At 43.6% G+C, this 14151-nt stretch overlaps 1 protein-coding gene across 3 annotated transcripts in view; it reads right to left on the bottom strand.

Annotated features, from left to right (window-relative positions):
* The window catches only part of EVA1A (eva-1 homolog A, regulator of programmed cell death), a 201072-nt gene that overhangs the window by 109269 nt on the left and 77652 nt on the right, over window positions 1-14151 (bottom strand). For all 3 annotated transcript variants that reach the window (XM_068678774.1, XM_068678773.1, XM_068678775.1), the window contains one exon: window positions 8391-8543. In XM_068678774.1, the coding sequence (XP_068534875.1) occupies window positions 8391-8543 (153 nt within the window). The remainder of the gene's footprint in view (window positions 1-8390; window positions 8544-14151) is intronic.

The following is a 14151-nucleotide window of genomic DNA, read 5'->3' as shown; positions in this document are numbered from 1 at the left end:
GGAGGTCAAATAACTAAAGAGAGAAATCTGATTCCTGAAAAAAAAAAAAAAGAAAAAAAAAAAACTGACAGAGGTCTGAATCAGCACTGTGGTTACACACTTATCTGCCAAAAGATAAAACAAACTTCAGTGGACGGGAAAGAAGGATGTAAGTAGGAGGAAAGTAACTCCAATCTTGCAGGTGAAGCTGCTGCCTAGACTCCTTCCTGGAAAACCAAGAAACAACTCAGAACTGCCTTATTCTGCAAGAGAATCCCTGTCATAAGCAGCCAGGAAGGAAGCTTCCCTTCTGCTTTTGGAGTTTCTCACTTATTTTAAAGATGTTCCATCAGCTGTGTTAATTCAAAGTTCATCCCCTTCATAAAACAACAGCTTCTGGAGATGATGGTGCCTCTGCTTCAGCTGCCAAATTAGCCACCAGGGCAGCCAGTAAAGGATGTCTTCATGGAGTACTGATGAACCAGCCCACACCACGTACTGTATATCAATTCCCAGGCATTTTCAGCTTAGCCCAAGTCCAATAAGTTTGATGTTCTTTTTAAAATCCAGTGCAGAATATGGTTAATAAAGATGAGCTTTGTCCATCTAGAGGAAGCAGCCTGGGAGGCTGATTTATCATGTAGGAAACCAGGGGGAGAAAACCAAGCCACAGGTACTAGACCTTAAGACCAACCAACGTCAAGACCAGTAGAAACAAAAGACTGCCCTGAAGGAGAAAAGAAGCAGAAATAGATGTCTAAAGAGGAAAGCTCAGGAAGTGGAGATTCAAAACAATTAGAAGGCTGTTGTTTTGGAAGACAGAACAATAGATTTCAGAAAACATGGACAGTAAATCTGTTTCAAACACAAGAAAACCCTCTTCAAGTAGGAAATAAAAGAGAACAATTTGTTAGAAGAGATGGTTAAAAGCATTTCTGAGCTGTAAGCAGGGGCTCAAGATTTTTTTGCTGGATAGGGCACTGGAATGTGGAAGAGGGTTTGCCGACAGGATTGCTGGGGAAGTAACACAGGGTTTTGGCCCACATATTAGCTCTGGCTTCCAAGGTCCCTGCTGCCCAGCTGTGGTCTGAGCACCATCTGATGTGGTACAGAACAGAGTCAGAGAGATGCTCCAGCATCTCATGGTCCACACCAAGGCCAAGGAGAGTCTAACACCTCAACAGCATCAAGCCCAGCCTGACATCTCCTCTTCTGTGAGCTTTTATAAGTTTCAGATACTTTTTATTTCGTTTCTGTTCCTGTTCCTGTGGTATTTGGTACTTTGGTAGCACATTGAACTGGGTTTCTGATATACATTGCCATCATCATTATTACAAATAGCAGTAGGGAAATTCACATTGGTGCAGCTGGATATAATATCTATGTCTTGCACAATGTCACTGAAAACAGCTGGCTAAAAAGATCTACATCCAAACATTAGAAGGATGTGCTAACAAGGCCATTTTTACAATAAAAAATGCATTTTAATGAAAGAGGGAGAAAAATTACTCACCACACACTTCATAAAACTTTGGAAACTTGAGCAATAGGCCAGAAAAGAAAAATTATCTTAAAAAAAAAGAACTTTAATTACATCTAGAGACTGCAACTGAAAGATCCATTGCAGTCTTAATTACAGATGCCATTGTTACAATTAGAAGCATTTGGTTTATAAAAGTGATCTCAAACCATCTTATCAATTTGTAGCTGGAAGCACCCATATAAAACATATGAGACTCCAGTCTTGCAAAGACTGACTCAGAGTGTGTGAAGTTGAGCAAATTAATAAAGTTTTTCAGGTTTCTGAGTTAAAGTGAGAATCAGAGGACAGCAACAAACTTGGCTCCAAGAAGTCTCAGAGAACAAAGAAGTTTGGGTCTGGCAACGACAGTAAAATTTTATTATTTAATTTGCAGCAGAAAACGGTTGATTGGTCCATAAGGCATTCAAGATACAAAGCAAAAAAAGCTAACAGCTCTTGCTTCAGCCCGTAGAAGACAGGGTTGGTATATTCAATACAACTACTGTTCTGTGAAGACCCTCAGTTTATCTGTCCTTCCTATTTATTACTGCCCAACAATTTTCCTGAATATGGGCACACTTCAAAAAGTGCCTCCATCTGTGCTGAAGCAAGATCTAAACTTCGGAAGCTGTGGGACTGGCCCATCTTTTTTAAAAGACTATCCAGCTGACACAATCTGCAAGTCATTTCTTGCCCTTGCTTCCTAAAATAAAGCACGGCGTGCCTGCAGCCTCACGGGTTTCACATTACCTTTGTTTCTCAGGCTCAGCATTCACCATCATGGTAATTTTGTCATATTCTTGATTGACATCTGAATTATTGTAAAAGGAACTGCATCAGTTCTGAACAAGTTACACTGGTTTTCGTTCAGGGTAGCTCCATGGAAATACATTGAAATGTTACAGATTTGTATCTCCTAAGTTCTTGCCTTTTATTTTTAGGAGTATATTCTGAATTTGCTTTTAGCTAATGTTAGGGCAACAGATGTCTCTTGTAAGATTGGTTACTAAATAAGTTTATCATTCTGAAGGTGTTAGAAATACCCACTTTAATTCCCCAAATACTATATGAATATCAACACAGAGCCTGCTAGTGCTATTTAAATTACAACTTTCAGAATTGTTATTTACAATCATTGCATGGGGTCATATACTCCACTGTAAACATTTTTTAAAACCAAGTTGAACCTTGGCTTTGAGAAAGAACTTGCCCAGAAGCAAATTTGAATGGCTTTCTTTTTCTTTTCTTTTTTTTTTTTTTAAATAGTAATTGTGTGCAAATAAAAAACAACTCCATATAAATAATTTTTATGACTATGGAACCCAACAATAGTTCAAGTTTAGAAACAGTTGTAAAGTAATTTTAATTACCTCCTGGTGTTTTGAAACAAAAAGTGAAACACTCAGACTATCCAAAATATGAAAAATAAGTTTCTGAAAGCAGGCTTTGTCTCACTTTAACTTTGCATTCTAAATGGAATTTTTATTTCGTTTTAGATTTAATTAGGTATTATATGTGAATTAAACAGCAACTGATATTTATTTAGTCTTCAAATTTGGGTACTTGTGAGTTTTATTGCATACAAACAGCTTCGTCTCTAAAAACATGTTCTAAATCATCAGCTGTACACATAATTAAGCAGTTTCTGCCCTGATCGTAAATCAAACATGCATAGAGGGAGTCCCACCTATGTGAAGGTGCCCTCTGGATCCTGGCGGGCACCTTAGGAAAGAAAGCCAGAGTCCAATTCCCTCCCCCGTGTGCTGCTCATCCCACAAAGCCAGCGTTCCAGCCATGTCATCTCCTGCATGGTGAAAGGCCAAAAGGCCATAGCACAAGAGCATTTCAGCCACAAACACCCAGATCTGCTAAAGGATAGCTGAGTTATGTGGCATTACCTGATCAGCACAAATTTCAGTAGATACCCCGGTCTTCTGCCATGCCGATCCCCCACTGCCTTCCCCATCAGTATCAGTGGTCTCGATTCCTCATCACCTCATCTCCACAGCTTGGAGGCCTTTTATTTTTAAGCATTTCACTTAAGACCAAGTTTAGACCACAGCCACGGACTTGTATTGACAGAAATATAGGGTCAAATATGTCTTGGTAAAGAGAAAGAGAGACAAAAATGCATGACTGAAGGGACAGTAGTCTCTTAAAACTATCTCTAGTGTTGGCAAAAATGTAACATGTACCATGGATTAAAATTATTTTTTTATTGTATGTATTTCATACTTACTCACAGGCTAGATCTGATCACAGATAAACAAACTAGAAGGATCTATTATTTATATGGTGTAATAAATATTTACATGATGTTCTGTGAAAGCTCCGGTTCAAGTCATATATACATCTGCCTTAAGAGGAGGAAATCAAAACAAACTGGGTTGAATCACCTTCTGTCACTGCATTAAAATGAAAAACGCCAGGGAATGAGCACCTAAAGCACAGCTTATTCACTGAAATCATTTCTCTGCTCTTTCCTTATCAGATCCAATGAGTTAGAGAAAGCCACTTCCATCTGAGTTTCCTCAGGGCTTTGTAAACACATCCATTTTCTGCCTACAGAGGCACAGGAGAGAACCTGTGTGTTAGGTGACAAAGATATTTCACTTCTCAGCACTTCTCAGTTTAACCCACACACCACGACCTCAAGCTGGGCTTTGGAGCTACAGTTCCTGCAGTCTTGTGCCAAGCCCAGATTCCTTCTATCCAGATGAGGAGTGAGATTGCTGTGGGCTCTTCATACAGCTGATGGAGAGACAGCATTTGTGAGAAGGAGACCTGGATCCTGATGTTAGAGGTGATCTGGACACATCCATCTTATTCCCTGTGATTCGGGGGCTAGTTACTATAAAAATACAAGTGGACATGTCAGGTGCACTGAATATGATGAAGGATATTGCTCCACTAAATCACAGAAAGGGTAATTGTTTTACATCCAAGTTCTTCCTCCTCGGTCTCCTAATTAGATCATTACCTTGCACTCAGATACAAGTAGGAAAAGTCCATTTTTAAATCAGCTTCCCGTGGTATAAACAAGTCAGAGATGCAGGCAGAGGCAGCTGCAAACAGCATGATAAAGGGGCAGAGGGCTCGCTGGATATTAATGGCTTGTTGCTTGCAAATAACCCTTTCCCCAGAGACCTCCCTATGCTCTGCGTATTGTCTCTGCACAAGCTGGCAGCAAAGTGGAGGGTTTATTAAAAGAGTTACAAACAAGGTCACATTCCTTTAGGAGCTTCTCAGAGTTCCCAAGGCACTCAAGGAGGGGTCCAGCTGTTTGCAGGGGTTTCCCATTATGGTCAGAGACACAAGTTTCAGCACGTTTCCGATTAAAAAGGGATCCTGGCAGTTTTTCTCTTTAACATGACAGGGATAGGATGGAGTCCTTCACAGTAACGTTCCCTTCTCAGATGCTAAGCACATTCATGTAGACATGGACAGAAAGCATGCGTTTGGCAGGGCATGGTGTGGGATGTCTGGCTCGGGGATCCCACACTACTCAAAAGCAGCACAAGGGTGGCTGGGCTGTGCAGGTGTTAAAGGGCTGCAGTGCCTTAATGCCTCAAACCACTCCAGCTGAGTACCCAACGTACCTCACGTCTCTGCAGAATCCAAGAAACTCACTTTGAAGTGGACTTTATCTCCTCAACACTCCTACAGGGGTACATGATCTTGTTTTTCAAGGCAGAAGCAACAAAAATTAAATGATTTGTCCCATTTTCTAGTGAAAGAGTCAGAAATATATACACTGCTGTGTTAGGCCAACCCTCCTCCCCACCTCTCCGTTTGTTAAGTCTCATCTGTAGAAGATGTGGATTTCTAAATTCAACCCAAATGTGCATTTTGTTCAGAAAAAAAATAAAATAAAATAAAATAAAATAAAATAAAATAAAATAAAATAAAATAAAATAAAATAAAATAAAATAAAATAAAATAAAATAAAATAAAATAAAATAAAATAAAATAAAATAAAATAAAAGGAATAACATTTTTTGACCTGTTTTTCATCAGGAGAGGAAGATAGCCTTCCCCACCTCTGGGGCGAGCACGAGTTCTCCACTCATCCATACTTTGTGCTGCCTGAATAAAACTAAACACTGCAAACTTGTCCAGGACCTACTTCCCAGGGAAAGGCGCTTTGCCAAGGCTCAGGAGTGACACAAATCATCAGTCCCGTGAAATTCAAACAGCATAAATCTTCCCTGTGCAGAACGTGGCTGGGTTCTGCCTTACGGGAACTGGATGCTGCCACAGAGTCTGAGTCACAGCCGTGTTTGTAAGATCAGCTCCTCGCAAATGTTTGGGATCAAAGGCTGTCACGGAGCAACCCTCTCCGTATCGCAGGGCTGTGGAAACGTGCAGAGAAATGTTCTCTTGCTGGGGAAAGCTTTGATTTATAAGCTGTGACGCTTTCACCTACTCCTGAAGGAACAGAGTTGCCTGCTGGGCTAGGCAAGCCCGTGGCAGGAGCACGATTTCTGGAGCAGGTTGGGGGACTCTGCACGCCGCTCCCACAACTGCTAGTGGCAGCTGGGAGCGCAGCCCCCTCACTCTGGTGCTGCAGATGTATGCATGCCTATTATTTCTTGCAGCACGCTGTGGGGAAGCGCAGTGTGAATGTGCTTTTTACTGATTTGGGTTGCAGATGGATCCTACACCGGTTCCTCCTGTGGGGCCAATAGAGGAGTGATAATCGCAGCCACCTCCCCTGCATCGCTAGAGCTCTGTCCCGTTGGGGCAGCTCCCAAAAGATAGATGAAGGTAGGGAAAGCTGATGATAAGCAGAGACTGCTTGCAGCACTGGCAATGTCATCCTGAGGGAATAAGTGAGCTACTGCTGAACACTCTTAGCAGACCTGGACAAACACCCTCAGATGTGGCTGGGATTTGAGAAATGGAGTATGGAGATAGTTGAAAGACCACCAGCTCACTCGTAGTGATTTACCTCACACACACACCCTGCACCTCTCATCCCCAGCCTGGCAGGGCATGCAGCCAGCCCCTATCCCAGAAACATTTCCCATCCAAGCCATACCTGTCCATCCTCCACGAGCTCCCCCAGCAGCACCAGGCTGGGTTAGCAGATACCCAAGACTGCTGCAATTACAAACACGCAGAGTTGCTCCTCTCCAACAACCTAATTATTTTTAGAGTAAGCCCACAGCTTAAAACCCTGCACTGGTTTCCATTTAAAAGCTGACGCTGAAGGAAGTAGCAGTACTGGGACGAGCACACATCTCAGTAGTAGGCTGCATGTTGCACTTTAGGACCCAACACCTTATTTCCTTGGGAAAACATCACACTTTGTAGAGTGGCCGTGCAATCCTGCTTCATACCTCACTGCTTGTTCTCTTAGCTACAGCTTTGCTCTCTGAGCAACACTGTCTTCCATCCCATTTTCTAGTTTCTCAGCCATTACAAGTTTTAGGACTTTGCACTTGGGCAGAGAAGAGGAAAATTTTACCTTTTGTGACTTTGATTCAAAATGAAAAGTTTTGCTTCATGCTGACACTCAAGAGCAGGGTCCAACACTCATACTTCGTGTGCCTCTTTCTGCACTCTCAGCAAGGACAAAGGAGGGGTGGTGTGCTCAGGTGTACAGTAGAAACCCATCAAGTTTCGCTGACTTGGCAAGTTATCATCCAGCAACAGAACCACCATCGCACCAGTGTGCGCACCCCTAGGCCATCCCAAAAACCACAAGAAGGAGGTCTAGGCTAACCTGTCAAACGTATCTGCTTTGGCTTCTGCTCTCTGGAAACTGGGGGACAACAGGAGCACATCCAGAGACCTACGTCACTTCAGAAGATGGGAGGTAGCTTGTTAGAGGACCATGACTCACCTGGCACGTGACTGAACCATGGCAAAGAGCAGAAGACCCCAAACTACTCCACTATGCTGCAATGCTCAGATTTTGGCAGTTACACAACTAAGGCACTCATCCTACTGCACAAATAACTTGACTGGCCCGACTCCACCTGTGGTCTCCTATTGACACCCATAATCTGCGTATCATATTTCCAAGCAGCCACTTCACATGCTTCCATGTGAGTAACTTTTAACTCCTTAAGGGCACAGAATTAGCAGCTGGGAAGCCAAAGATCTCCAGATACAGCTGAACAGATACCAGCACAGGCAATAGCAGCCCCTCAAGCTTCCCTTCTGAAGTCCTTCCCCCTCCAGAGGCAATTCCTTCGGGAAAGGGGTTAATCCCCTCTTAACCCTGCAGGAAAAGATGGTGAGGAATGCTGACCACAGGATTCTTCACTGCGGACACATGGTCTCTCTGACACTGCCCGAAACAGTAAATCTCATTTCACGTTGGCTCAAGAACAGACAGTTCTAGTGAATGTTTTGAAGTTTATCAATCTTTAACATATGAATGTGAGAGACTATGATAGCCTGGGAGTAAAGAAGCTCCTTGAAGGCACTGTAAGTCAACCGTAACATGATGCAACTTAACAGCTTGCTTTTTGAATTTTCACCCCTTGATTTAACTTTTATTAACGTTTAAACATGATGTCAAGACTTGACTTAGCCACATCTGCTGCTAATACACACCTCCATAGTGTAGATAGAGGGTATGGACCACCAGGAGGGCAGAAAATAGAACAAGAAACTCAAGTGTATAGTCCAACGAATCTGCCAAAAGTCTGCAGCCTGCTAACTTGGCTAGAGCATCTATGTGAACCTCAGTCTGGTGCTCATTATGAAGCTCACCCCTGGCTAACGAAGCACCACACATCAGGAGCACTGCAGTGGCAGGTTGCATGTGCCAGTCCTGCCTTTCCTGCCTGGGTTCTGTGCCAGCAGCACATGATGGCAGTAAACGAAACCACCCTGCCCAGCTCAGTGGGCTCTGCCAAGCCATTTCCCTGCTTACCAATCATGGGCATCCCTAGGTTTTGGTACGGGCACTCCAGGCTGCCTCCTTGTGTCCTTCCAAAGACAGCAGAGTAAATGGCTATCACCATGCTCTTCTTGCAGCTCAGCCGCAGCTTGTCGTCTTCACAGGCTACTTTACTCTTGTACTCGTCTGGAAGGAAACAAACACTTAATTACTCATCTGATCCAGAGGCAGGCAACCAGCACGAAGGAAGCCTTATCACCTCCCCATGGCGTGAGCTTGTCAGAGGCAGCAATGATTCTGTGCATGCGTCCAGAGGTGCACATCAGCTGCCAGAAGCCCAGCCTTACGACTGCGTTTGCTAGAGTAGCAGGGATCATTTGCATTACACATTCTCTCTCTGGCATTATCAGCACCTTTAATGAATGCTGTTTAATCTACCCCATGTGAGTTCCAGTAAATAGCCAATAATTTCATTTTGCAGGCATGTAAGTGAGGCATGGCAATTGAGTGATTTCCCCGTGGTGATATTAGAAGTCTGTGGCATGGGAAGGTAAAGGCACAACTTTAGGCACTTCACTCATCCACAGATCACCACTTCGTGTGCCAAGTGTTCACTCCACATTCTGCCTCCCAAATCCTTCCTGAAATGGACAATCCAAACCAAAAAATCCACTCTTGCTTTCGTAAGCCTGGTGCACACAGAGCAGTCACTCAGTTTACATCTGTCAAAGGGACTAGGCGATTATTTCACAAGAAATCACAACATTCCCTGCTCTTTACTATTATTATCTGTATTATGGGAACCCCTAGAGGTCCCAACCTAGAATAGGTCCTCCCCACGTATGTCTGCCAACACACCACAGAAGATAAACACTCATTTGAAAAGCTGAGTCTTAATAGCTAGAGACCCACAAGCGGGCAAAAAAAAAAAAAAAAGACAAAGAAAATTGATGTGGCATGTCTAAGGTCACCCCAGCTGACCCAGGGCACAGCCACGAATATAACTTCAACCTCCCCAGTCTTGGTAGTGTCTTTCCATTTGATTACATTATTTACCACTAGAAATGTAGCCACAACTGGCCAAAGACTGCTCTCCTGCCCCAAGGCCAGCTGGTATAGCTCACCTTGCATTCACACAGCTGAACTCCTCCATTCCTCCCCACTGCAAGGTGCTGCATCCAAATCACCTAATGGGAAGGGTCCCTGACCCGTGGCAACCTCCCTGGCATGATCAGTCATCGTCTGAAATGCTGCTGGTTGTCCCGGGTCAAAATGGTGCCACAAAGCATGCTAATGACTAACAGTGTAGGTAATCATCAGCCAGTGCTTGCAGCTGCCCCTGGCCCTGCATTTAGCATAGATACGACTTTTGTCTCTCCGTGTCACTGTGTCTCTAGGCCTGATATCACCACTATTAAATATAAACATATATATTTACATATATATGTGTGCGTGAAGATTTCTGCAAAATCCATACGTATCAAACCACTTAGTAACTGAGAACACAAGATAATAATTACATTGCAGTTTAATGCTTAAGTGTTTACACCATGGCAGCTGTGACATAATGGGACATTTTTGTCTGTATTGTAACTATAGGTCCAAGAATCATTTCTTCCTAATGGGAGCTGGACAGAAATGTTCCACCAAAGTTGAATCGCAGAAGAATTTAGGTTGGAAGACTCCTCAGGACACCATCTGGTTTAACTCCTGCTAACAGCAGGGCTAATTTCTGCATTTGATTATTTTTTTCAGAAGAAACGACATGAAGGAAACACATATTATACCAAAACAGACATACGATGATTTAAAATAAACGTCTGAGAATAAATGACTCCTTATGCTCAGCTGGGAAATTCCTACTACAAGCTAAAAAACAGCCCCCTCAAAATATCCTATTACCTGGTGATCAGAGCATCCACCAGAGCATGGAAACCACTCACAGACCAGGTGACAATCTTAACCCTAGACACTGTTTTTTTGGGTATGCAATCTTCCTTCTCCCTCATCAGCTTTGTACAAGAATCTCTTAAAAAAATAATAGTTTTCATCCCATTGCAGAAAAACTTTCAAACCTCCAAAATATTTATGGATGGGAAAACACTTTCTCATCCAGCTCTGCTCCCTGTAGATGAAGACAGACTAAAGACTTTGCTCATGGAGATAATACAACTGTTTGAAGAACACAGATCCTTCAGCAGTGACAAATCCACAACCAGGGTAGTGTATAAAACAGAGACAGGGCAGGAACAGAAGCCCTTTTTAACATCAGAGTAAGCTCAGAAAGGGGATACCTCATACAGATGGAAAGAATCAGTCAGCCCATAGTATCTGTGTAGGTATTTCAGCCACTATCACCACAAGGAGATCTGAGTAAGATAATGAATATACTGAGTTATCTTCATCTCTAGTTGTCTTCCGTAGGAGTTTTGTTTCTTCTGGGAGGGAAATGGGACCAGAGCTTTAGTGTGTATAAAAGCACAAGGGCATAAAACAGTGCAATAGGACGAGCTACATGGCTGAAGCGGCTGAAATACAAAATAGTTGATTAACTTTAGAAAAAGATCGATTTTGACGTCTCTAAAGAGCACGTGCCATGGTCCCCTGTGAGGGTCTTATTTCTTACAAAGCAGTAACTCAATTTCCTCTTCTGATTCGGTTATTATTAGCTACTTCTCCCAATTATCAAGTATAAGTGATTGCTTTACCACATGTCCTGTGGACCCACATAAGGTCCCTAAATACCGATTAAATGCTGTTGACTGTTCAAAGTCACAGTTTGGAAATTTCACTGAAGTTCCATGCAGAAGTCACTGGGATGCATGGCCATTCGCATCTCTGCTGACAGCCAGCACCAAAGCTCTGCCTCTCACATCTGTAGTTCTTACCCTTGGAGCTGCTCCAGAAAATCATGTTCAGAGCTGGTGGGGGGAGCTGCTTGATGGATGGGTCAAAATATGAAGCCAGGGCAGTGAGTCTGACCATGCACTCCCTGGGGACTAGTGCAGTTTATTGGTGATGTGCTGTTGGCACACTGCTGTGTGGAGTCAAAGGGCTGTGCCATCTGAAAGAGATGCCACCTCCTCATGGGCACTGATTTCAGCCTTAGAAAACACCTAGTGGAGCTGCTGGTCACCAGGGTCATGAATACTTGGTTCTGGATGAGTCCAGGTGGGTTGGGAGTGCAGTCACCTTGGCTGTCACTGATGAAAAACACAGCTTTCTTGAAAGTTAGAATGAAAGAAGAAAAAATAAAGGATGAAGTACCCAGTGGTATTTCAGACTCCCCAAAATTTCCCATAAGCTTGATCACTGGAGAACAGATGCTCTCAGTGTTTCAGGGCAACCTGATAGAAATCTGGATAAACAAACCGAAAGTGATGTTACAGAGGACACAATCCTCTGAAAGCATTTTCTGCTTCATAGCATTGCCACCTCCATCTTAGCCAGGATGAACTAAAGCCAGCTGTCTTTCATCCAGACACTGATGGCTCCCAGGCATTGGGCAGTGGTAAGGACTGTGATTGATGCAAAGAAAATAGAGAACTAAGCATCACCCATACATTTACTGGTACTTCAGCCCATAATAGCCTTATATAAATATTGAAAAGAATCGAGGCAGCGTAAGTGACAGAAGAGATCTGGGACTGGGAATGAATCTGCATTTTTCTCTCTCACTCTCCCAAGCAGGACTGGCCTCCTACAGATCAGTCACAATCTGGTCCTAAGCCTGCTCTAACTGTTACAGTCTGGATATAATTCAGTCCAAATGCAAACATTTGTATTAGTGGGTTTCATGTTTCACCCTGAAAAATTAAACACGCTTAAATGGCCTAGGAAAGGTGGCAGTGATATTCAGCAAATGGCTTACTCAACTCTAATCCCCCGTGCAGTCATTTGTAGGGCAACAGAGATTTACCATGATTAAGATATTTGCTAAGGATAATATCCCTTTTATTACTGCCTGTTTTCAGAGACACTGGCTTAAATATAACTCGACAGAGAGAAACCAAGGAGGGAACAGCTGCAGGCTTTTCTAGACACATTTTAAAGGTCAATATATGACATGATTATAACATAGCTAGAACAATCAAGGGAAAACAATTATAAATGTTTCTAATGGAAAAATTGGCTCTCTCAAATAGCAAAGAGAACAAGACCCATTGTAATTACAGGATGTGTGCAAGAATACTAAAATATTGACCTGTAGTAAATAAATTTACCCAGTGACTTAATGACATTTTCATCTATGGTCCATGAAAATTTTCTGGATGATCATGATTGGGAAGCTCAAAACTAAATTCATTTGGCTCGGTCTCTGAAAGATCTTAGAAATAAAAGTTTCTAAAATGATTTTGCATCTAACAAGCTGATGGAATGCCTTGTCTAAAATTAGATTTTTAAACAGAACTAGTAGTGGAAAAATTTTAGGAAATTTCACTAATTAACATATGCATGGTTCACATAATCACTGCATAATAGTTGACCTATTTCCCAGATCAAAGAGCTGGAAAGACATGGAAAAAGAAATCTGTCTTCCTCACAAACTCCTAAAGGATTTCAATCTCAGAATTAGGAATCTGAACAAAGACATTCTGTAGGAAATATAGATGTTCTTCCCCATTTCTTTCAGCTCAGGATTGTTTTTTATAGAAGAGTCTCCTACTTAGTTTATAACTGCTAAATTAGTGAAACTGTACCCAAGATGCCACTTCAAAACCGAACTGCTTGTATTGGGCTTACATGGCAAAGATTTGGCTACAGGTGTGGCCTCTGTGAGCAGAGCCCAGCAGCTGCCCCATGTCAGATCAGAAAGAGCAAAAGGGAGTCCCTCCAAAAGTCCCTCCAAAAGGGATCTGCTGGTGGCCACAACTGACCAATGAGCAACCCTATGTGGACCTCTGGGAGAACAGGTTTAAGAAAGGGAAAAAACAAACAAACAAACAAACAAACAAGAAATGCTGTGCAACAGCAGCTGGGAGAGAGGAGTGAGAAAATGTGAGAGAAGCAGCCCTGCAGCCCCCCAGGTCAGTGCAGCAGGAGGGCAGGAGGTGCTCCAGGCACACAGCAGCAGTTCCCCTGCAGCCTGTGGAGAGGCCCCTGGTGGAGCAGGCTGTCCCCCTGCAGCCCATGGGTCCCACATGGAGCAGATCTCCACGCTGCAGCCCGTGGAAGAATCCCTGGTGGAGCAGGTGGATGTGGCCTGGAGGAGTCTGCAGCCCATGGAGAGCCCCCGCAGGAGCAGGCCCCGGGCTGGAGCTGCCGCCCGTGGGGGACCTGTGCTGGAGCAGTTTGCTCCTGGGGGATCCTGTGGTATGGACCCATATGGGAGCAGTTCTTGAAGAGCTGCTGCCTGTGGGCAGCCCCCGCATGCTCAGTTCGGGAAGGACAGCGTCCCGTGGGAGGGACCCCAGGTGGAGCAGGAGCAGAGAGGGACCCTGAAGGAGCGGTGGAGACAAAGTGTCAGGGACTGACTGCAGCCCCCATTCCCCGAGCCACACACAGGGAGGAGGTGGATGGGGGGACATGGTTTCAGTTCGCTGTTAGTTCTCACTGCTCTTCTCTGTTACTGGTGGACAATAAAGTACATTAATCTCCTTTATGCTGAGTCTTTTTTGCCCATGATGGTAACTAGTGTGTGATCTCCCTGCCCTTATCTCTACCAGCTTTTCTTTTTTTCATTGTATTTTCTCCCTTTGTTCTGTCGAGCAGGGGGAGTGAGAGAGCAGCATGGTGGTGCTCAGCTGCCCATCGGTGTGAAACCACTGCACTGCTTCTAGCATTCAATACCTTT

Source organism: Anas acuta, chromosome 3, assembly GCF_963932015.1.
Source record: "Anas acuta chromosome 3, bAnaAcu1.1, whole genome shotgun sequence".
Taxonomy (NCBI): Eukaryota; Metazoa; Chordata; class Aves; order Anseriformes; family Anatidae; genus Anas; species Anas acuta.
The sequence above is the reverse complement of the archived record's forward strand: the minus strand, read 5'-3'. Positions and strand labels throughout refer to the sequence as shown.